General features: G+C 35.7%; 3 protein-coding genes across 8 annotated transcripts; all 3 read right to left on the bottom strand.

The window, feature by feature from the left end:
* Positions 1 to 2,674: 2,674 nt before the first annotated feature.
* Positions 2,675 to 6,865, bottom strand: LOC122315811. Of its 2 annotated transcripts, XM_043131988.1 has the most exons (4): positions 6,402 to 6,865; positions 4,059 to 5,535; positions 3,792 to 3,976; positions 2,675 to 3,760 (listed from the first exon to the last, which is right to left on the bottom strand). In XM_043131988.1, exons 1-3 carry the CDS (start codon positions 6,694 to 6,696, stop codon positions 3,814 to 3,816), a joined length of 1,935 nt encoding a protein of 644 aa, XP_042987922.1. In that variant the 5' UTR covers positions 6,697 to 6,865; the 3' UTR covers positions 2,675 to 3,760; positions 3,792 to 3,813. The 2 variants fall into 2 exon arrangements, with proteins under 2 accessions (XP_042987922.1, XP_042987921.1); XM_043131987.1 differs by having other exon boundaries at positions 2,675 to 3,976.
* A 622-nt stretch (positions 6,866 to 7,487) lies between these two features.
* On the bottom strand, positions 7,488 to 12,647 carry LOC122316754 (probable sugar phosphate/phosphate translocator At3g17430). Of its 3 annotated transcripts, none has more exons than XM_043133519.1 (10): positions 12,505 to 12,647; positions 11,558 to 11,803; positions 11,313 to 11,420; positions 10,966 to 10,997; positions 10,837 to 10,887; positions 9,875 to 9,936; positions 9,525 to 9,786; positions 8,473 to 8,738; positions 8,289 to 8,383; positions 7,488 to 7,811 (listed from the first exon to the last, which is right to left on the bottom strand). In XM_043133519.1, exons 2-10 carry the CDS (start codon positions 11,642 to 11,644, stop codon positions 7,635 to 7,637), a joined length of 1,140 nt encoding a protein of 379 aa, XP_042989453.1. In that variant the 5' UTR covers positions 11,645 to 11,803; positions 12,505 to 12,647; the 3' UTR covers positions 7,488 to 7,634. The 3 variants fall into 3 exon arrangements, with proteins under 3 accessions (XP_042989453.1, XP_042989452.1, XP_042989451.1); XM_043133518.1 differs by having other exon boundaries at positions 12,408 to 12,645; XM_043133517.1 differs by having other exon boundaries at positions 12,473 to 12,645.
* A 1,722-nt stretch (positions 12,648 to 14,369) lies between these two features.
* On the bottom strand, positions 14,370 to 19,210 carry LOC122317093 (pto-interacting protein 1-like). Of its 3 annotated transcripts, XM_043134011.1 has the most exons (9): positions 18,993 to 19,210; positions 17,316 to 17,445; positions 16,732 to 16,982; positions 16,528 to 16,654; positions 15,785 to 16,058; positions 15,225 to 15,357; positions 15,008 to 15,094; positions 14,646 to 14,799; positions 14,370 to 14,464 (listed from the first exon to the last, which is right to left on the bottom strand). In XM_043134011.1, exons 2-8 carry the CDS (start codon positions 17,398 to 17,400, stop codon positions 14,668 to 14,670), a joined length of 1,089 nt encoding a protein of 362 aa, XP_042989945.1. In that variant the 5' UTR covers positions 17,401 to 17,445; positions 18,993 to 19,210; the 3' UTR covers positions 14,370 to 14,464; positions 14,646 to 14,667. The 3 variants fall into 3 exon arrangements, with proteins under 3 accessions (XP_042989945.1, XP_042989944.1, XP_042989943.1); XM_043134010.1 differs by having other exon boundaries at positions 14,370 to 14,799; positions 17,316 to 17,427; XM_043134009.1 differs by having other exon boundaries at positions 14,370 to 14,799; positions 18,993 to 19,209.
* Positions 19,211 to 19,212: the final 2 nt, after the last annotated feature.

The raw sequence follows: 19,212 nt of genomic DNA, 5'->3' as shown, positions 1-19,212 counted from the left end.
ATTTGGTGTCCTTTTCCATTCACCACACATTCTTTAGAGGCTTCCTATGCACTTAATAGACCACTGCCCTCCTTTTTATCATCAATATCGTACATCAGTTTGCTTACACACCCTATACAACTTCTATTGTCGTTTTATTTATACCATGAGTCGTAGAGACTCCGTCTGTTGGATTGTCAGTCAGATCCCCAAGTCTCATCCACATGGTCAGCAACCTAATCTTATTTTCAAATTCAAGATGGCGTCTTCATCATCATCCTGAGTTTTGGAAATGTTAAATCTTACCATACTTATGATAGAATGTATTCATAATATTCTAACATGTATATAACAATGACTTATTTTATACTATATTTATTTTATTGTGTAAATCAATTAGCTTTATCGTTGATTTATTGTGTTTTCATGCTCTCTCTTGCATTTTTCACCTATAAATATGGATAGATATTATGTATTCAATGACAATTATTGAAAATAATCGTTTACGTTTTCAACCGTTGGTTTGAGTTTAGCTTGTATTTTCAGTAGGTTTAATGTTGCCTTTTTTCTGATCTTCTTCTTTTTTTCTCTCTGTAACTTTGCTTCATTTGCTCACCTAAAATCTTATGGGCTTTGCTATATACAGTTGCCAGATACAATCGGCGTGCAGTCGGCTGTACGGAATGAATAAAAAAAAATTATAAAAAAATTTTTTTATATTCAAAGGGACCTACATGAATTATAAAAAGTTATAAAAATAATTTTTTTTTTATGTAAGTCCTGTATTAATTTTTTTTACAACTGACTGCACGTCGACTACATCTGCCGACTGTAAAAAATATTTCTCAAATCTTATTTATATGAACTCAATCGGTGGTCAGAAGTCAAAATGCAGACCGGCCCACGTTGTTAAAACAGTATCGAAAGAGATCTGATTCCATAGTACTTTGGTAATGTTTAAAACTTAAACTTTATTAAGTAATGAAAAAGAAAAAGAAAGGAAATGGGAAGTCATTGATCAAACATATTTGTAATTATGAAGCTTGTAAATGCTGCACATTTCTGTTTTAAAAGAATAATACTAGTATGTCACCTTATTTTAACTGTTCATGCATTTAAATTTTTATTAAAATTTTGCTTATTGATTAAGAAAATGACGATTAGTGTATTGGTATTATTTTAAAAAAAGTTTAAACATATTAAAAAAATGTTTGAAATAAAAAGTAAAAATAAAAAAGTATAATTTACACTGAGGGACCATCGAGTGGACAAATTGTGGAAGCATAGTAGCACTATTCTTTAAAAAAATAGTGAATATAAGACTTCTATATATATAATAATTAATTTTTTAATAATAAATTTTATTTTTTCAAAAAATAAATACGTAGTGCTAGTACAATCCACTAAGATTAACATTACTCTAAAACTAAGGGCTTGTGTAGAATCGTGTCTCCTTCCTCTGTCCTCTTGGGATTTTCATCAAGAAGTCACTCCTTGAATTCTGGATTCAGGCAATTGGGGAAGTTCAGTATGAAGTCATCATTTGCAACAGAGAAGCTAGCTGGCAAGTTGTCTTTAGAACGAAGAATGGCATCAGTTGTCCACTAAAGATAATTTTTGCAATTTGCTCAATGTTTACGAGAATCTAAAAACAGTTGGGGCATAATGGCATATGCTGTCTGCAAATTTAATCAAAAAGCAAGCAAAAGAAAGAAAAGGACAAAAGCACCAAAAAGGAAGAAGAAAAGCTCTCCATCAAAAGGAAGTTAGATGATGAGGAGGCGGTGGTGAATTAGATTGCCGGATTGGTATCTGAACAAATATTTTCATTATTTGGGGACCAAGCAACTTCAGAATATGCTATCCCTTGTCACAAAGGCAAAGGCCGCCGCCTTAGGACCCGCACCCACTTCTTTATGGTTGTGCTAATAGTAATATTCATTATTTTTTTAGGTCCATCACCGTACTTGAATGCATTAAAATAGTTGCAATTATCTGTGTATAGCAAATTATAATACGCAAGAATGATTAAAATGAGAGAGAGAGAGAGAGAGAGAGAGATTAATGAATTTCAATTAGAAGACCCACAGAAATGACATCTCATAAATAAATTATTAGGGTCAATTGTAATACGTACACACCTAGGGCCCATCTTTCTCTTCTCAATTCCTAAGGAAAGAAAATGGGCTGGCTGATCAATCGAGTTCAGCCACTCCCTTTAAGTAGGTAAGGGGGTTGGTTTGAGAGTCCGTCCACGCTGACGCGGGAATATCAACATGCTGAAGTAGTCAAGAAATTATAAACAGCTTTCATTCTCGTCTCCGTCTCTCTTCCCACTTCTTGTTATCCAACAAGCAGCGCGAATACTACTCATAAACACATTAATTCAGCTTTATGATTGCAAGTACGAGTCCTACCTGCTCGCAAATCAAATGCAGTCCAGCAACGACCTCGTCCCGCTCTTTTCAAAACTTGACAACATTGACCAATTGCCGTCTTGGCCTGCACAAACTCTCCTCTTCTTCTTCTTCAAAGCGGACACACGCACGCACACGAGAGAGAGAGAGAACTTTACATCATATTGCTTTTTCCTGAAGAAATATTGGCTTTTCTGATATCATAATTGAGTTACGAGTCCCCAGATATTTCATCCCCAAAGCAAGCCAGCCTGTTCTCCCTAATTTGAGCTAAAACATTCCTTCAAAGGGAACTTTACTGAAAAAATAGAACAAGCAACAAAATAAAATTTCAAGCATACCCACATATGTTCAGTCATGGGTCCAAGCCAACTTGTTGAGCCAAATACAACATGAACAGGAACTGAAAGGACAAAAAAAAGAAAAGTATACACTTCCAATTGGATAGCGCCATAGATGGCATCACTGTTCTTCCCAGGTTTTTACTCTACCAGCATGATAATTGATACAAACAATTTCAAGGTAAAACACGCACAAAGCTCCAGCTATACTTTCCTACAAGGCATCCCAGAAATCTTTGGCATTTGCATATGCTGACTGCATAAACAATGCTTCCTTCTTTTCTATTTACCTATCATAGGAATAAAAGCAATGCTTTCTTCTCACACTTCAAAGACCAATACCAGCCACCATCCATACCTTGTATGCTTCTTTGATGTCTATGGAGTTGCTTCATCTCATTCGCTTTGAACTTTTCTGTAGTCTTTTAAATGAACCGCTAAACTCCTCCATGTCGTCACGGTCATCTCATAACCCTTCAACAGAACTATGGCACGTCTTCAATAAAACTTGCATTAAAGGCCCTTATACCACAACAAACCAGCATAACCTAATTATGCTGGCTATAATAAAAGTATCATATATCCACGGCTACGAAATTTGCTTACAAGGTTTTCCTTCTTCTTTTTTTGTTTTTGTTTTCTCTTCCCTGGTGCATTTCTCTTAAAATACTACACTTTTAAGAAACAAGACCTAGGAAGTAGTATCTCTAATTAAGGAATAGACCCATTAATTTGGGTGCAAAGCTTGTTTTAAAAAAATAACTAGGGCGCAGAGAGCATCTTATAGCCACCAGGCTGTAGGAAATTGAGCAGTCTAGTAGGTGACCCCAAAGAGAGTTTTCATTCTATAGATGCCAGCTACTTCCAGCAAATAAAACTGTGAAACGAATAGCCGATCCCTACTTACTTTCAAAAGTGACCTGTGTTCCTCCAGTCATGAGGTCCAACTTAATGATGATACCTCTAACCATCTTAAGGCGCCAATATTTTGGTGCCAAAACTGATCTTATATTGATCAAGGACCAGTTAAACTGATCTTATATTGATCAAGGACCAGTTTCGATAGCTATATCAGTTTAAGTCTCTGGAAGAATAATGGTAATCGGTTGCCATCCCGAGTGATGATGAATAATCCATCTCTTCACGGAAATGACCATATTCAAGATCTGGAGAACATCACCCAAAGCAAAAGCATGTTCTTCTAAGCATTCTTTCCTTAAGGTCAAAGCTGCTTCATATCTTCATAAATCAAATAGTTTATCAGTTAGAATTCACTAATCGCGGAAAACAAAGTAGCAAAAGAATTATCAAACACCTCTACCTGCATTGAGAAGCCATCATCTTTGATCTGCCAGCTGAGGAAGTAAGAAACTTCTGTATGCCATCCCATGTTGATTTTGAGTAGTGCATAGGATTACCACCTATAGGGTTCACGCACTTCCATAATTTTCCATTTTTACCAACATACAGCTGCACTGCACCTAGGTTCTGTTTCACTACCATATTTTGCTCAATTGCGTAATCCAAGGCCTTCTTTACATCAGTATCGCGATGTTTCAGATCTCCATAGCGTATGCAATCAGTTATGTTTGCTTCAGTAGGCATAATTTTTTCAGTTTTCAGGGTGTTTAATGCAAGTAGGATGACACCAATAAGGCCTTGCACATAGTCAGAAGGTGGTGAACATCCTTGAGATCCCCAGCCACCATAGTTAGGAACAGCATTCATTGGAGAGGATACAGATTGGGAATATCCAGAACCGCGAGGATACCTGTGGTTCATAGCATCAGGATGAAATGCCTGGCCACCCTGCAGGCTATGGCCTTTTTGTTGTGCATTTATACGAGCTGAATATGGAGATTCAGTAGAGTTAGGCCTAAATTCTTCTCCACTTCTGTGCTGGCCATTAGGAGGGGGAACATAGCTGGGGTATTCTGGGATATTTAACCTACCCAAATCGGGCATATTCATGTGTGGAGCTGGAAAATATCCAGGGCCATCAGGTCGAATTGGGCGAAAACCATGACCATGAAAATTTGGATGATGCGAATTCTCCGGTCCAAAAGAAGGTTGCATATGGGGGTTGTTCGGCCTCAAAGAATGAGGATATTGATTTTGTGGATTTCCTAAGAAATTATTGCCATTACTCCCTGAAGGGTCAGAACTGCCAGGAAAGAAATTTGGTGTAGACCGACTTGCAGGGATTACAGGCTCACTGCTACCAAAGAATTCATGTGGGGCTTTCTTCAACTGCTTTGCTTCTGTATAATCTGGTTGGTAAGGATAATTGTTGTTTCTACTCTCTTGAATCGACACTGGCACGCTTGAGGCCCTTGGTATGTTTGGCTGATTTACGGTTTTTCGACTAGATTTTCCTTTATTTTTTATATCACCAACCCTCCCACCACTGACAGGCCTTTGATTTTCAGAATTGACAAACATACTAGTTTGGCTTAATTGAACAGGATCAGAAACTTGGTATTGCAACGTTTCATGATTAGAGGTATGGTGACCATTAGCAATCGCTGCAATCTGTGATGACTCACCACTCGAAAGAGGGGATCCTCCAGCAGAGAGGCTGGTCCAGAGCCATACAGATTTTGCCGCAGCAATGAGAGGTGCAGATGCTTTATGAGGTTGCGCTAGAAGAATATTATATCTCCTCATGCGTAGTTGATGGAGTGCATTAGAGAAATCCCTGTCACCAGAAATTAGCATGAAGTTTGCAGGAGCAGGGTTGTCCACTGCCCAGAACAGCATATCAACTAAAATCTTCTTATCACTTGCATCTTTTACACCTGTTGCATACCATAACGTGTCAACATAAACAAATACACATGCAAAGATCTGACAATCATAGATTATAGTCTGTCAAATGGGGAAATATATAACAATAGGTTTGCAATAGTTAGGAAAGAAAATTCACTGACTTATTAAAAAAGAAAAGAAATGCAAAGAAACAGCCAAGGACCAAATGATCCATGTGAATTTGCAACAATTACAAATATTCTGGAAAACAATTACTGAACAAATCATGGGTGCCTGGAAAACAAGAAAAAGAATATATGAAATCAACGCCTGCTAATTAAGTTAGCAGTTAAATAACGAATAATAAAGACTTAATCATCTATGACCTTAATTGAGCACACGCACATCTATAGAAAATTCAAATCAACATAGTAAATGAAAAATCGATGAAAATATTAAAGAGCACCATCGCAGAACAAACAATCCTAACCCTAATTTGCAACATCAGGGTTCACCCCAAAATGAAACGGAAGTACAATTTTAAGAATTATCAATGAGACTTTAATCAAACGTAAAACGAGATTTTAGGATAAACTAGTTAAGCTAAGCCATGACATGCATAGTTACATGAATCGATAACAAAGTGGCAGAAATGCTAAAGACTTGCATAATAGGTGCCAAATAAATCACGCGCACGTAGTTAATTTTAAACTCAAAAGGGCGGAAAGAAACCAAATGCTTAGTACAGATATTAATACGAAGAAATGAAAAAACGATGCAAGAAACGCAATCAGCTCACAAGAAAATCGAGATCGTGAATGATTAGAAAGAATATATTCTCCAACAATCAAAATCAGAATCGTGGAAGAACTCATACGTAGAAATAGACTAGGGTTAAGGGCGGAGGAAAGAATACCGGTAGGGACGTGGTTGAGGGCGATACCGGTGCTGGAGAGCGCGTGCTGGACAGTGGCGGGGATGCGAGTGGTGTCGCAATAGGCGGAGATGGAGATGGGGCCACAGTAGTTCATCTTAATGAGCGCAGAGCTGATATTCTGAGCGATCGAGTGCGGGTCGCAGCCCTTGGGAACCTGGCAGTTCTCTATGTCCCACCACACGGACGTCTTCGCTCCAACGTACTGAGTTTCCGCCAACGCCGACGAAGAAGACGTCGTTGCGCTGGCTCCGCTTCCGTTCACATCTCCGACCATTCTCGGCGGAAGCTAGATAGCGGCACAAGATAGCATATATCACTTACTTTCTTTGTGTCTTCTTCTCTCTCTCTCTCTCTAGAATAGTAAACCCTCCTCTTCTTCCTTCTTTCTTTTTCTCTTTCTCTAGGTAGGCCTGCGTAAACTAATTTTCTGAGTCTCTAGGGTGTGGTGCGGGCAAATTAGAACCATATTCTTCGGAAGGGGCCCACCAGGACTACTCGCTGCAAAGTTCAAACGGGCCTCTAAGCCCACTTACAGATAATTTTTATTTTTTATTTTTTTTAGAAGACACGTCGCTCGACTTGCCCTAGCAACAGGACATATGGAGCATCTTTTACGGCAGATCAGTCTGCACCTCTTTATGCAGCATCGAAAGCAGTAGAGAGAACGTAATTATATTAATAAAAATGCTAAATGTACTTATAAAATAAATTTACAAAATATTTACTTCTATACGTATCAGTATCACGATACGTTGAAAATAATAAAATTTAAATTTTAAATTTTAAATTTTAAAAAAATACTAATAAAATAAATCTTATAAGTAAAAATGTAAGTAAAACTATAAATACATATAGCATTACTCTTCTATTAATTGATTCGATGTATTTTAAATAATTTATTTTTGTTAATATAAAAAAATTAATTATATATCTCGTTACGTTTGTTTTGATGGGTATTTTGTTTAAAAAATTATTATTTATACCCCCCTACCCTACCCTACCAACTCTGATCCAGTCCATTTTCCTTCCATATTTATTCATTTTTCTCCTCTACCACATAGGATCTAGGATGAAACAAACAAAATCTTTACAATAAATCAGTATACACTCGTATATAAAGATGTTCAGTGAAAAATTTATAATTTCCACATTGAAGAAAAGGAGGGACTTGGTACTTTGACTGGCTACTTTCTAGCAATTCTTTCTCTGCTTCTAGGATGTATGGCTACTAAGCGGGCTTCTCCCAAGATGAGACACCCTCGAGTGAGGAATCAAAGCAGCTTCTTCATCCACATCTGAGCCAGGAAGAGAAGCAATCCTTCCACTACCGTTGTTCGCCTCACCATTGGGGACATATATATCAGATGCCTTCCTCTCCATCTTCAACTCCTGCATTGTTTGGAGACAAAACGAAGATAACTAGATAATAACTTGAATTGTATAACCAACCATTCAAGAACTGCTTAGCACTAGATAATTTTTACATCTTTCCTTTAACCAAAACATAAAATAACCATCGTTCCACGACTTAATCTTCCTCTTTTAACAAAACTTGCCAATGTAAAGTCAGTTCAATCAGATAGCCAGAGTTTTAAAGTGGATGCTTAGTTGGAGGTAGCAATCTAAAGATTATGCTTGCTCCTAGGCAATAACCTTCATACGATTGAAGAATGGGAAATAAGATGGGAGGTCACTCGCCATGGCAGACATTAGTTTTCTAAGATGGTCATCAACGTACTGGTCCTTGCAAAGTATCATCAAATGCCGGGGAAAACTTTATAGAATTCCTAGGAGTAAGTCATAAATTAGGAAAGAAAATGAGATCACTCAACCTAAAATATTACAAGAATAGCATAGAATATTGACCTTTATCACACCATCTGGGAGACTCTCGGGAGAAAGTTGAGATGTACGAGCATCTCTGACCTTCAAGTAGTTATACACGATGACCCCACAGAGAGCTGCAGCAAGATGGAAGAAGTTCAGTAGGTCATTAAGTACCTACTACAAAGTTTTAAAAGTTAAAACTAATAGCAAACCAACAATGTACCTATGGCATAACCAATTATATTGAGGCTTGTGATAATAGACTCGGGAAATAGAGCAGTTGAAAGGGCAATGAGTATCCAGTCTTTCAAAACTCCCGCAACACGGATGGTTACAGCTCCGGTTCTCCCAATTACTAAGAAAATTGAAAAGTTCAAAGCTAGAGCACAAAGTGCGTTTGAGAAGAATATCCAAAAATTGAACTGAATCTGTGAAACTTCCATTACAGGCTTCTCCAGAAAATACCAAGGAACAAACAAAAAGACAAAGCTGCACACGACAGAGGGTGAGAATCAGTAATTTATGCAAACAGCATAAATAATTTAAAATTGTTCCCCCACATTGCATGTCAATTGATTTATCTGGAAGCATATCCACAAGAAGTTTAATTTTTTTTTTCAAACTCCTAAAATATTCTTTTCCATGATGTTGTTGCTGGATTGGACTTTCCTCAAAGTTCAAATAAAGACATGCAAGCCAAAGGACAATGCATGATGATAGCACAGTCCAAGGGAGTGCCATGAATAAATTGCTGAATCCCATCATTTTCAATATAATAGCAATAACGAAATATCAGTAAGTGATAAAAATAAATAAATAAATAAATAAAAAGGTCAAGAGCCACCAGGGAACAATTCAGAGTAATGGTTAATAAAGACCTGCATATACAGGGATGCATATGAGTGATCAGAGTTTAAGGATCAAAAAAGGCCCAGGAAGGGCAAAAATGACATAAAAGCAGTTAGGAGGTGCATGATTGCCAGGTATGTAATAAAGATAAAATAATATGGCTTTAAATTGAATAAATTGCAAAAAAGGATTCGTGAATCCTCCAGTCAGCTGGGCTTTAACTCCTAACGAGGTTAAGATAGTTATAATTTTTTTTTTTTTTTTTTATAAGTAATAAGAGAATTTTATTCATAGGAGTAAAGTAGGCATAGCCTGAGAGCTTGAAGACCAGAACACCATATAAGCACCATTCGTGCTTGAATCAACATGTTAAACTCATAAATAGAACTCCTATTTAAAGGTTCCGGATATGTGAGAATAAGATACCTGCAAGGTGCTATGTAATATAAGCTGGTGATAGGATTTAATGTTAAGCCCTTCTTTTGAAGAAGAACTTGTGTTAAGACCAGCCTGAGAGCCTCACCAAACATCCCCATAACTTGATAAGCTGTACCCAGCACGTTAAAATGAATTTCCCCATATGAGGAAATGACGACTCCAACACTGACCAGCAGCATGTTCAAGAACACGTCACACCTTAATTTGTCTGTGCCACAGACAACTGCCGTCAGGAATGTCGCCACTGGCACTGTGAAATCCAGATTTTAAGCAGCGTTTAGCCATTCAGTAGTTTACAAGGCATACCAATGATATACAAACACATAATATTAGCATACTCAGGGCTTTAAGCATTTGGATGAAGGCCACAGAAATGTACAGATAAGCAGTGTTGCCAAACCTGTATAGACACAGAAAATGCATTTAGTATTTGGAATATATGAGTTTTTTATATAAGAGTACTGGGAATATATGAATAAACGATAAATACAAGCCATTATGGATATGTAAATCATAAGTTACACATGAGAGCATTATTAGTGAAGACAAATCAACATAATGATACAAAAGCAAGTATTCAAATCATGAACACCTAAACAGATCAAAGTTAACAGAAGAACTGCTAAAAACTTAGCAGGAATGATCTTAAGACAGCTTACTAGCAATTATAATTGATTGTCTTCAAGTAACAAAAAATACTTGCACAAAAATAATCTAATCATGAAGATGTTCAGCCCAATTATTTCCATGTGAAATAGGATTTTAAAACATTATGGAAAGAAGATACATTTCTGACCCCACAGTAGCTAAAAAGTCAAAGATCATTGTTAACACTTAAATCAATTCAACTAAGCCTTAATCCCAGCCAGACTAGGGCCGTAAAAATGAATTCAGAAGTCCTTTTCCAACAAAAAGTATTGATATCTACTAACTAAAACTGATGAATATTAATATGATACTGCGTTCTACATAATAATGAAAAAACTCACATGAAGCACTACAACAAGTATCCTAGCAATCCAGGAGAACTTGATAGCATTAGTCATAGTTGGACCAGCTTATATTAGTTCTTAATTTCACAGGTACACGTAGGACAATAGTAAAACAACTGGCTAACATGCCCAAAATTATTGTTTCTTGTCTAAATAAAATAAATTAACAAAAGCCTCAAGATCGTATCCTGGAATTGTCCCCAGCTATGTCAGAGAATAGCATGTGTGCATAGGCTCGTGCCTTATGGGAAACAATTACTGGATTCAATTTCAACCAGCAGTCTAATTCTACAATATGAGTTGCTTACCATAAACTTGATGCAAAGAACGCACTTATAGGAACGACACATGTTGCATATCTGCAAAGCCAGGACATCACTGAAAAGCAAAAGGTTTTGATGACAGAAAAAACCAAAAAGTTCATGTGACTAGCTTACATTTTGAACGTCATTTTAATAGGAGAAACAACCTGCACCAATTAAGCACCAATTAAAAATATCAAACTGTTTGGCCAACATAGATTTGTATAAAGGAAAAGAATGCGGGACAGAGAAGCTAAGCCATGGGACAGAGAGGAAATCAAAGGGGGAATAAGAAAGTAAGAAATGAACTGGAATGAGGCCTAATAAAAACACATTTCAAAAAGTTGAAACGGTAGAGCTTAATGTTAATTTTATCCTTTCATGTCCCTTCCTAAAATTTACATCTTTAGGTGGATGGTAGGAAACCAGTGATGAGAAGATAGAAGAGAGCAAAGGCATCACAAGTTTGAACAGACTCCTACCTTGAAAATGCGGATGAGAAAAAACGCAACTGCGCCAGAAAATCCCATATGAATCATAGTGAGGGTTATTGGATACGGAAAATTGAAGTACTTGGTCGAGAGGACCCACTGCATGAAGGAGAATGAGTTAATAGTAATTATTTAATCTAGCAGATGGGAAATCAGACACAAATTATAAAAGAAAAAAAAAAAAGAGCCAAAAAATAACCCTGGATTATGTGACAGACATATGAGGAATGCCTCACCTTGTTGTACAAAATAACACCGGATGAAAGCACTATGTAAACTAGAAGATAAATATAGGTCAACAGATGCTGCCTGCTGACCATCATGGCTGGAATACGAGTCCTACAAAAACCCTTCAAAAAAAACTCTTTGCTTTCCAAGCGGCATCAAAGAATACAAGCTTTCCAAATGAAAAATTAGGCTATGCGGCACATATTTCCCCCATATAGACCGGTGCAAATATTCTTGTTGAAGCCGAGATTCCCCTGTTCACCAACGATTACCAACATGCCAATTATCAAAACCAATGCTATCACTGAGATTTCAACGCTTACATCTCTAAAACTGACAAAAGTATGCCGTGGGGGATCATTATATCATCAGTCCAGCATGACTGGCAACCGCAAGATATTTCCTTAACTATTAAAAAGCAAGGAAATTTTGCAAAACAATTGTCCAAAGTTTTATTCAAAGCAATCGAACAACACGGCTAGAATACGAATATCAACAAGACATTTATCTATAAATAGGACATATTATACTGACAGTGCTTCGAGCAAATCCAAATTTCAACCAAACGACACGGATCCAGATGCACGTTAGAACATTATCCTCGGCATGGAACAATTAATAAATGGAATAAAATTGCTAATTGTCTCCAAAATTAAAAAGCTAACACCATTATAGACTGAACACCATTATTGTTATAAAAAAATTAAAAAAAAAATTATTAATTTAACAAATATACCATAGATAAAATCGCTAATTATTCGCCAAAACTATAAAGCATTTACTACTAAACGAAATTTTTGTCTTAGCTAGGAATTGATTGTGAATAATGAATAAAAAAACAACTAAGAAATAGTTTACTCATTCACAACTGCGAATCTGATTCGAAAGAAGCAATGACGGAGATCACAGAGAGAGAGAAGAACCTAGAGACTGAAATGGAGATTGAGAGTCATACAAAGTTTTTTTTTTTTTTTTTTTTTTTCCGTGTGATAGGGTTTTTGGAGCTCGAGGCCAAAATGGAAGTCGGAGAGATCCAGAGGGACGAGAAATCCGCGATTTTATTCAGCTTTACTTTTTCTGTAATTTTCTCTATAACCACGAAACCACGATGGTCCATGGTCCTTAATAACTGGCAACAACTCAAACGATGTCGTTTACGTTAATCAAAGATAATTCACCGCCGACATAAGATCCGTAGCCTTGATTGATGAGTCAGGTGTGATTTAGTTATGTAGTTTAGATCAGATCATATGTTTTATTGAAAATTATATAAAATATTATTTTTATTTAAAGATTTAAAAATTTTAAATTATTTATTATATTTTATTTAAAAATTTAAAAAAAATTATAATGATTATAAGAAATAAAATAAAATAATTAAATTTTATATAATTAAATCACTCCTTAATATCTGAATTGGGAATGTTGATTTTATTTACCAAATAAATAACATCTTTCGGATTTTAAGAGATAGATAATAATTTTTATTTAAAATTTAAATATTATATATTTTATAACTTATTTTAAGTATTTGATTTTTTATCACTTGAATTAAAATTGACAAGAAAAAATGTAGCATTAGATTTGCTGTAATATTAATTGCAAGAAAGATTCCTTATCTTGAATTTGTTTATCTCATTTACTATCTTTTAATATATTTATTAATATAATACAATTTAAATAATTAACATATTCGCAGAGAAAATTAGAAAGGAAAATTACGGAGTTCTCATTGATTCGTCAGTTAGGAGTCACAGTCATTTGTCAACATGTGTCAGATCAATTAATGAACTTACTCCGAAACAATCACCATGGAAGTGGGTAGCGTACAATCCATAGGAACCACTGGTTTCCATCTGCCCCACACACACCACTTGTAAACTTGTTAAACTCTAGAGATGGATTCTTGGTGGGAATGACAAGGAGATGTGAAGCCTGATGTAAATCAATCATACAATGAATAATGTTCCCACCGCTGGCCCCTCCTGCTACGACCTCCCGAAAGGTTATTTTTATTTTTATTTTTTTAAATCATTTTTTCAATTTTTTAAAAGTTTTTTAAAATATGCATAATATTATTAAATAATATTTTCTTAATCACTATAAAAAAAAAGGGAGCGAAAAGCTTCAGGGAAATTTTCAGTATTTTCCATTATTTAATATCCATTGCAACGTTTGTTGTTTGGATAATCTTTTACCATTTTTATAAAAATACTCCTACTTTACTACATGTAGCGTAAAGTTTTGAAAAATATGTCGTGTATATCATTTTTCTTAAATTTGGATAAAAATGTGAGTAGTTATTTTTTTTATATAATTTTAGAGTTTCCTATTCCATTGATGAATGAGAAAATGAGAAGAAAAGACCATTAAATTTTATTTCTTGAAAATGTTAAATATTTTGGCATATTTTCAAGAAATAAAATATATAATTAAGATGACATAAAATATTTTGTTAAAAATTGAATAAAAAATTATTATAATAAAATTTTTTAATATTAATTTTATTTTAAATTTTTAAAAAATTAAATTATTTTTTATATTTTTTATAAAAATTATAATAATTATATAAAATAAAATGAGATGGGATAACTCAAAACCACATACCAGTGTAACACTTTCCATAACCACAGATTTTTGTTGTAAAGCACGAGTCAAAGTCATGTCATCCAGATTTTAAAAAAAAAAAAGGGCCTTGTCATCCATCTTAGAGAGGGAGGAGGAGATATGGCCCAAAATATTGTGATGAGTTTTACTACACCAGTATATTAACACGTAGGATTCATTATAACTTTTATAAATAAATAAAACACCAATAAATTTTTAACACAGTTTCACATCAGCAGTGTGTTGATGTTTTATAGATTTTCTCATTCCAGTCTCCAGAATCCAGATGAAAGGAAAGACCCCCCGACCTGCGGCGCCCAGCCCAAAATTATGAACAAATTGATACTGTAAATAATGGAAGCAAATGGAACCTTGTTCAAACAACTTACCACCACCTTCTCAAACAATCTTTCTAATATTTTTATACCCACATATGAGAGAGAGAGAGAGAGAGAGAGAGAGAGAGAGATCTTTCTAATATTTTCATACCCACATATGAGAGAGAGAGAGATCATAAGCTAGGTGTTTCACCAGCGGGTCCAGGCCGAGTATGTAACAGTGGCTGGAGGGCTTTGACTACAATGCTCATGTTTGGCCGGAAGTCAGCTTCATATTGCACACACAATGCAGCAACAGCAGCCATCTGTAAATCAAGACAAACAAAGGGATTGAGATGAGAGTTTTGGGCCAAGAAAGGGGTTTGAACTTTGAAGCGATGGCTAATTTTCTTTCTATTTTCTTTGCATTACGTGCCAACTACAAACTTGGGTTCTGAGTTCTACCTTAACTGTAAGTTATAAAACAAATGTTGATTCTTTAACTGAAAAAAGGGGAGTGGCCAAAGTAAGTACCTTTGCAACTGCCTTGGGAGGAAAATCTCCGTTAAGTCTTGTATCAACACACTGCCTAACCTTGTCTTCACTAAGTTTTGGTGTAGCCTAAAAATGTTCAAAACCATCTGGGATTCAGCTTCTGTGCATGGACAATATTTTCTTTTTCTTTCTTTCTAAAATGAATGAAAACAAAGCAGAGGAGCTAGATGTAAGAAAAGAGTAGTGCAACCGGTACCCATGTTACTAAACTCTGCTGTCCACGTGGTAAGGTATGATCAACAGGTTTTCTCCCTGTCAAAAGTTCAAGCAGGACAACACCAAAGCTGTACACATCACTCTTGGCATTCAATTGTCCAGTCATGGCATACCTGCCAACCACCAAGTACAGAATGATAAATGGATGGAGCTCAAGAAATGCAGTCTCATCATGCCATTTGAAGAAAACCAAATGAAGTCTCACACCAAGCTTTAATATAGAAATATTTAAGTAATTTCAGCTAATGCCCAATTTAATTGCAAGCGAGGAAAATGAAGCTCTTGCAACCCTTTTTGATGTTGGATTGGCCTCGATAAAAATTCTGAGGATTCATTTCTTGTCAGGAAATATCTCATAACCAAAAGAAACACTAAATGAGTCACATAGGCAGTGCATATCACAGTTGTTCCATGAAATCTTTGGCAGCCAATTTATTGTGAAGTTAAGAAGATTAGCTTCACTCATGATCATATATCATACTTCAAACAAAAAAGAAAGGGAAATGGAAAACACACATGATGCACCCATAAATTGCTTACTCAGGTGCATGATAACCAAAGGTTCCTAGAACACGTGTCGAATGAAGACGTGCAGCCATATCAGGAGCTTGATTTGACAAATCAAAGTCCGCAATCTTTGCAACATCATCATCAAAGATCAGTACATTGCTGGACTTGATGTCACGATGGATGATATGAGGATTGCTCTTTTCATGCAAGTACTCGAGCCCTTTTGCAGCCCCTACAGCAATTTTAACACGTTGTGCCCATGAAAGGACAGGACCAGGTTGTGCTCCTTTAACCCCCTTCCTCCCTACAAAAAAAAAAAAATGACAACTCTAATTCTACTTAGAAACTGCAAATATTTCAGCTCTTAGTTATACTCAATGCATCTTTGAGAAATGACTCTAAGGACTCATTTGTTTTTGCGTATGAGATTAGTTGAAATAAAAGTTGAAAATTGAATAAAATATTGTTAGAATATATTTTTTTAATATTATTTTTATTTTGAGATTTGAAAAAGTTGAATTTTTTTTTTTATTTTGTATGGGAATTTGGGAATGTTGTAATGATTAGATGAGATGAGTTAAAATGAAAAGCTTTATGAAAGTGAACGAAATTACATAAGAAATTTCCTTACTTCAGCATAAGATGTAAGGCAATGCATAAACTAAGATAATGCAGCTAAAAACAATAAAGATATGATAAAGGTTTTTTTTTTTATAGGTACACATGTGATAAAGGTTTTTAACCTCATACAATTGCAATTCAATCTTACATACCATGTAGAATATCATGAAGAGATCCATTAGATGCAAACTCATAGGCAAGGATACGAGAATTCCCATCAATGCAGTAACCAAGCAATTGGACAAAATTTTCATGCTTCAGCCTTGACACCATAGAAACCTGTAAAGTAGACATTAATTAACACAAAGCTTAACAATTTATCAACGCAGAAAAGATAGTAATACAATTGCCTAAACCTGGGCTAAAAATTCTTCATCGGGTTGTTTGCTGGCATCTAACTTCTTGATTGCTGCAGGTTGCCCACTTTGAAGAACCCCATGATATACTCTTCCATAAGAGCCCTCTCCAATTAAAGCACCTGTACCAAAGTTCTCTGTAATTTCCTTTAGTTCATCCACTGGTATAGCAGGAACTTCGATGGGCTGGACTTTCACAGTTTGTGCACCCTTGGGTGCAGTGTCTGATGTATGATAGCCTCCATCATTTCCTGCGGGATAAAATTCAGTTCAGATTACAATAACAAAATCAGTAATTGGGAAAACACAACCAAATAAAACAAAATATAAATACCAAAAGAAAGAAACAAAAAAAGAAAAGCGACAAAGAATCTGAATAAGAATGGCACGTGCATGTGTCTCAGAAAATGGATTTAAGCTGTATAAACACATACAGCTTAAACCCAAGTCTCCAACCAATCCGGCCGGTGCATTTTAGAAGCTATCAATCCAGTAGTGATTGTATAGATCCAGTAATTCATTACAAAGTTACTTGAATTGATATAGTCCTGATGCAACAACTCTAGCTTGGCTGGCAGAATTACCTGCTGAAGTTTTCACCGGGTATGGACCTCCACTTTCAGCAGCTTTATGGACATCATCTTCTTGACAACAGCTAAAGCAGCTCATGACGCCTTCCCTTAAGAGTACTCCTCTCTAATCCAAAAGTACCAGCTTAAATAAACAGAGAAACAACCCTAAGTTTTGGGTGTAAGACAACTAGAAGATGATAAATAGAACAGACCGGCAAAAGTGCTTCATGAGAAGTTGATCAGCATACAAATGAGCCATCTCCAAAAAACAGTTGAACAATTCAATTAAAATGATGAATACATCAATCTATTCAAAGAAAATGCAATGACGTTTTTATTATGGTTTAATTGACAGATTTGCAATATCGTAAGTGATGATTGAGATCACTGATTCCTTCTCCTAGTTTCAGAAGTATACTCCATGTGAAACCACTACTAATCCAAAAAGCGTAAGTTGATGAGAAAATGTATATTTCATATTTGTATTGTATTGTTAACACTCACCCTCATATGTGGGCCAAACCCCCCCCCCCCTCTCAACGAGTGGACCCAACACATGAAATATTTAATTAAATGTGATAAAGTGTAGAATCAGATTCGAACTCAGGACCTCTACTTTGATACCCTATGAGACCACCAATTGTCCTAAAAGCTTAAGGCTATGGGAATAGGTATATTTAATTATTTATAGTATATTCTTAATACTCCATACTCAGGACCTTGTTAAATTTTCCTTCAACTAACAGGATTGGCTTTGAGGAAAAAGACAAATAATAGAAATTAGGAAAATCTCTTCATTTTGCTTCCTTTCATTTTCCTTTGTATATGAGTAAATAATTTATTTTTTTTATAGGTGAGTGAGTAAATAATTTATTAAAACGAAATGCACTGAAAACATTTCACTTCCTTCATTTTTTAAGGTTAAGTCAATAACAACACGAAGGATATGAACCCATATGCAGGTTCTATTGAGCAACTGAATTATAGGAAAACGGAAATTTAAGAAATATCTTCCTGAGACTAAATATGATCTTCTCGTCATACTAATGTTACCATATCAGTGACTTAGCTACAATCTTAGGATTCCCAATCAAACCAAACTAATCCATTCTCGCAAATAAGAAGACTAATGTCATAGTTCCTTTATTTTCTCTCATATAGCAGACAAACACAGAGAATATTTTCGTAAGGGCGTGCAAATGACAGAATTCAGCCTTCCATTTTTCATAGATTTAGTGACACGGGAATTTTTATTCAACATAAAACATATCCACCTCAAAGTTGACACACTTGGGCTTCTTCTGTCCCTTAAATAGTCACTTTAATACCACAATTTAGTCGCAAACTTGCACATTATGGTGCGAATAATTTCACTTTATATGACCATTCGAAATTTTTCCTATTATAGCATCCAATCAATCCACTTCAGCGATCATACACAGAGATTCAGCAGATCAAGACCAATCAGCACCAACAATCAGAACTAAATAAGCATGGACAAAGATACAGCGAAAACATTTTTTCAAAGAAAGGGTGTGGATCAATTGCATGCTTCACAGAGAAGAATTTATAATGCATTCCTTAGTCAGAATCCTTCAACTAACAATTCAAAGTCGAAATTACTCATAGACGGACTCGTATGGACTAACGAAGCAAAGATTTATCGAGGGTACAGAGATCGATCCGTACCTGAAGTCAAAGATAAGGCAATAGCTCTGCGTGTGCTCGAATCGCTACGTGTGTGTGTGTGTGTGTGAACTTGGAGATCTAAGCTCCGAAGCCGGCAAAGGGTGCGCAGGATAAGCGGAGATGACCGCGCAGGATAAAGGGGCCGAGGTGCCTTTGTCCAGCTTCAGCCACTTTAATTGAAAATGCTATGACTTCCGGTTTCTTTAAGAAAGTAATGTTA

This window comes from Carya illinoinensis, chromosome 7, assembly GCF_018687715.1.
Source record: "Carya illinoinensis cultivar Pawnee chromosome 7, C.illinoinensisPawnee_v1, whole genome shotgun sequence".
Lineage (NCBI taxonomy): Eukaryota > Viridiplantae > Streptophyta > Magnoliopsida > Fagales > Juglandaceae > Carya > Carya illinoinensis.
This window is presented reverse-complemented; position numbering and strand designations above follow the sequence as displayed.